This window comes from Priapulus caudatus, unplaced genomic scaffold (assembly GCF_000485595.1).
Source record: "Priapulus caudatus unplaced genomic scaffold, Priapulus_caudatus-5.0.1 Scaffold160, whole genome shotgun sequence".
Taxonomy (NCBI): domain Eukaryota; kingdom Metazoa; phylum Priapulida; class Priapulimorpha; order Priapulimorphida; family Priapulidae; genus Priapulus; species Priapulus caudatus.
This window is the reverse complement of record NW_014577221.1, coordinates 81,849-85,504: the sequence shown is the minus strand read 5'-3', so window position 1 is coordinate 85,504 and position 3,656 is coordinate 81,849. Positions and strand designations below refer to the sequence as shown.

General features: G+C 42.6%; 1 protein-coding gene across 1 annotated transcript in view; it reads right to left on the bottom strand.

The window, feature by feature from the left end:
- Positions 1–1,107: 1,107 nt before the first annotated feature.
- Positions 1,108–3,656, bottom strand: part of LOC106806435 (tyrosine-protein kinase Src42A-like) — a 10,217-nt gene continuing 7,668 nt past the window's right edge. The window contains 1 exon segment of the mRNA XM_014808364.1: positions 1,108–1,337. Within this exon segment, the coding sequence (XP_014663850.1) occupies positions 1,152–1,337 (186 nt within the window). The 3' untranslated portion in view covers positions 1,108–1,151.

The window sequence follows — 3,656 nt, the reverse complement described above, 5'->3', positions numbered from 1 at the left end:
ACATTACACATAAAACTGTTATAAAAACTAAGCTTATTACCAAGAGCGTATAGAGAAGGTATATTATATCTTCTTTATATTTATTATTATTATATAACTCATTAATTTCGCCTATTTTATTTTTTAAAGCAGTGCGGCATTATTATTGCATCAAGTCCGAAGACTTACTTACAATGCGTTTGATGGGTGTTAGTTAAACAAATTCGTACTGAATAATTTAATGAAGCAACACACAGAATGCACAGTGATTCACATTTTTACATTTTTCATAGCAAGAAAACTGTTGCTTTGGGTTGAACAAGAACTTTTAGCGAACCACGGCAAGTTGGAGGGGCGCCAAGGAAAACAGTTGTTTCAATAATATTCACAAGGCAATGCTCAACACACAGCCCGCAAATACAAACATGAAACATAAATATAATCGCAAACATAAATACGCAAAACACGGCGAAAGGGCAAACCACCTTAGCCGCCGGGTTACCAGCGACTGAATCCCAGGCGACCCGTCGATTATATGTGTAGAGTGAGGTGCGACGTGAGATCGTGAAACCATACTCACACTGCAGGGGTGGATTAACGTTAGTCCTGATGTTAGTGTTAGTGTTTAAACAGCGCTTGGGTCTATAGGGTCCACCGCAATACCCCGTGCATCTACACGGTTAGCATATCACTAATCACTATCGCTAATCGTGTATAATATATCGATATATATCGATATTTATCTTATGATCTATCGATTCATTTTTATTATCGATATTTATTTTATCGATATATATCGATATATTATACATGATTAGCTTATCATTCGCTGCTACGAAGCAATAATAACTAAATAATAACAGCTGTATTTAGCAATGAAGGTGATCCTAATCCTGCAGGCATGATGTGTGTGGATTCAGGCAGAATCTACTCAGTAAAGCGATTTGTTTCCTTATCGGGGTGGTGCTAATATAAATTAAACAGCTATTTTTACTTAGTAACTACTTTTGCTGTTTTAGTACTTAACATTTACCGACTCAATTGAAGCTTTAAGTTATACATACGAACCATTTTATTGAACACCTACAACGTGAATTTTCACTATGAACTAGTGATGTATGTAACCTCAAAGTTGGATCGTTCTCTCATTAAAGTACCGACTAAAATGCATGTTACATCGGAATGTGGTATGGTAGCGCACCTGGATAAGGTATTCGGCCATAGGTCACTAGTTCTGTCAGCAGAATTCCAAATGACCAGACATCAGACTTTGTCGTGAACTTGCTCGCAGCCGCAGCTTCCGGGGCTGTCCACTTGATAGGGAATCTCGCTCCTTCTCTGGCCTCGTACACATCCTCCTGTTAGCCAAACAAAAGGATCAAACTATTAAAAGATCGATTAAACAAACTTATAAAATATTTATCGTTTACAGTAAACCGACACAACATTTCATGGGGTAGGTCAGCACCACACACAAAATTTCAATCAATAAAATTAAATAAATAACTAGTAAAATAAATCTTCTGATCAAGTCCACCCCTTAGGAGACACCACAAGAAAAAATTGCTGATAAATAAGAAACACTCGTACTTTATGCGGCCCCGCGATGGGAAACTGGGGGGTTGGGGTCAGAAAGAGGCTGGCATAATGTCACTAATGGCTACTCATTTTTATTTTACCCCACAGGGCCTCCCCTAGTCATTTAATACACGCGAGGTTTTCAATTTCAACCTGACTTCGTGTGTCAGTGAGTGTGCGTGTGTTTGTGCACGAGTATGTGTGCACACAGCATGTGAATGTGTCTGCTATACGTGTGCATGTGTGTCATGCGTGAGTATGTGGCTGTAAGGCGGTCGCTTACAAGGATGATTTCGCACACAGCAATTCAGTTTGTTTTGAAACTGAGTAGACCGTAGGGATGTCGCATCTGCTGGCATAATATACACGCTTGGCCAGAGTCTGCCCTCGAGCAAGATAGATGTGGTCGCATACTGTATACTTTCTGTGCACAAAACTTTGGGACACAAAATAACTTAACAGGGAGAATCCTGGGAGGGGAAGGAGATGGGCACAATGTGTTTCTATAAAATGTTTCTCTTCATAGCCATTTGTATTCGGTTAGTGCACACTTACAGTAAACATATACTGGAATTGGTGGAACGTATCATACATATGTCCCATTGGATTTCATCAAGCTAAACAAAAGACTTGCCTGACCGGAATTGATCGATAACACTCATATAGCACTCTGTGCTGAACTTTCTCTAACATGCATTTGGCGAAGAAAACAATGACAGTGTTTAGCCAGACTGTTAGCAAAACATGCAAACGTTCCTGTTCCCCTATTGTTTTCCAGCAAAACGTATACGTTCCGATTTCAGCCACATTGTTTACCAGTAAAACAAGCAAACGTTCCTATTTCTCCCACATTGTTTTCATAGCAAAAACATGCAAACGTTTCTGTTTCCACCATCGTTCTTCAGCGAAACAAGTGAACGTTCCTGTTTCCCCCATCGTTCTTCAGCGAAACAAACGAACGTTCCTGTTTCCACCATCGCTCTTCTTCAAAACAAGCAAACGTTCCTGTTTCCCCCATCGTTCTTCAGCGAAACAAACGAACGTTTCTGTTTCCACCATCGTTCTTCAGCAAAACAAGCAAACGTTCCTGTTTCCACCATCGTTCTTCAGCGAAACAAACAAACGTTCCTGTTTCCCCCATCGTTCTTCAGCGAAACAAGCAAAAACACGTGTGATGGACGCAGTAGTGTCAGTCAGCCGATGACGCAAAAAAGATTGAAACATTAACACCAAACATTGTTGTTGTTAAAAACACGTACTGTTAACCTTTGTATACAAAGCAGCCAGACAACCATGCGTTCTAGACCATTAGCGTTTTGCAGCGTATTGTGCCAACGCCTGGCCGTATGTAAAATGAACGCGCGCATTATGAATATAACATTTTTATAGAGGTTTGGACACGCAGACAACCACGGAAGCAATTTGAGTTGGACGAAGAAAATCCAAGTCGTACGGAACGACCGGACGACTGTTATATATTGAGCGCCTGCGGAAGGGTGTAGTGAAAAGTTCATTCTGCATTCGTAGCTGAAAACGAGAGTTCTGGCTAGGGGGATAGATACTCCACTCCAGGGGCTCGGCGATCCATTGCAGGACATGCGACTCAGTGGACAGGGAAAACTACCTCAAGGCCACGCGTGACGGCGCGGCTTTTGATGGTGCAGCGAATTTTTTTTTGCGATCGATACACAGAGTCTTTTGGTGGCGCGATTTCAAACACGGTTATTGAGGCGGGCGATGAGGCGCGCAGCCATGGCGACAATTTATGTGCGGCGGTGGATGCGCGGAGCGCGACGCGCCCGGCTTTAAAAATGAAAGCCTGGTTAGCGGGTACAGGCCTCTCTCATTCGCTCACACATGAAGGGCAACATCATACTCACACTGGGGCAATCGGGTGGGTCTAACGTTAGCAGCGATGGGTACCGGGTTACAGCCTCTTCTCATCGCTCATCGGTGACATGAAAAGCTATCATACTCACATCTGCATGGGTGGTTAACGTGAGCACTGCGATGGGTTTACGGCGTTACAGGCCTCTCTCATCCTGCTCACTGACGTGAAGCCATACTGCACACTGGCGAATTGGGTGGGTTAAGCGTTT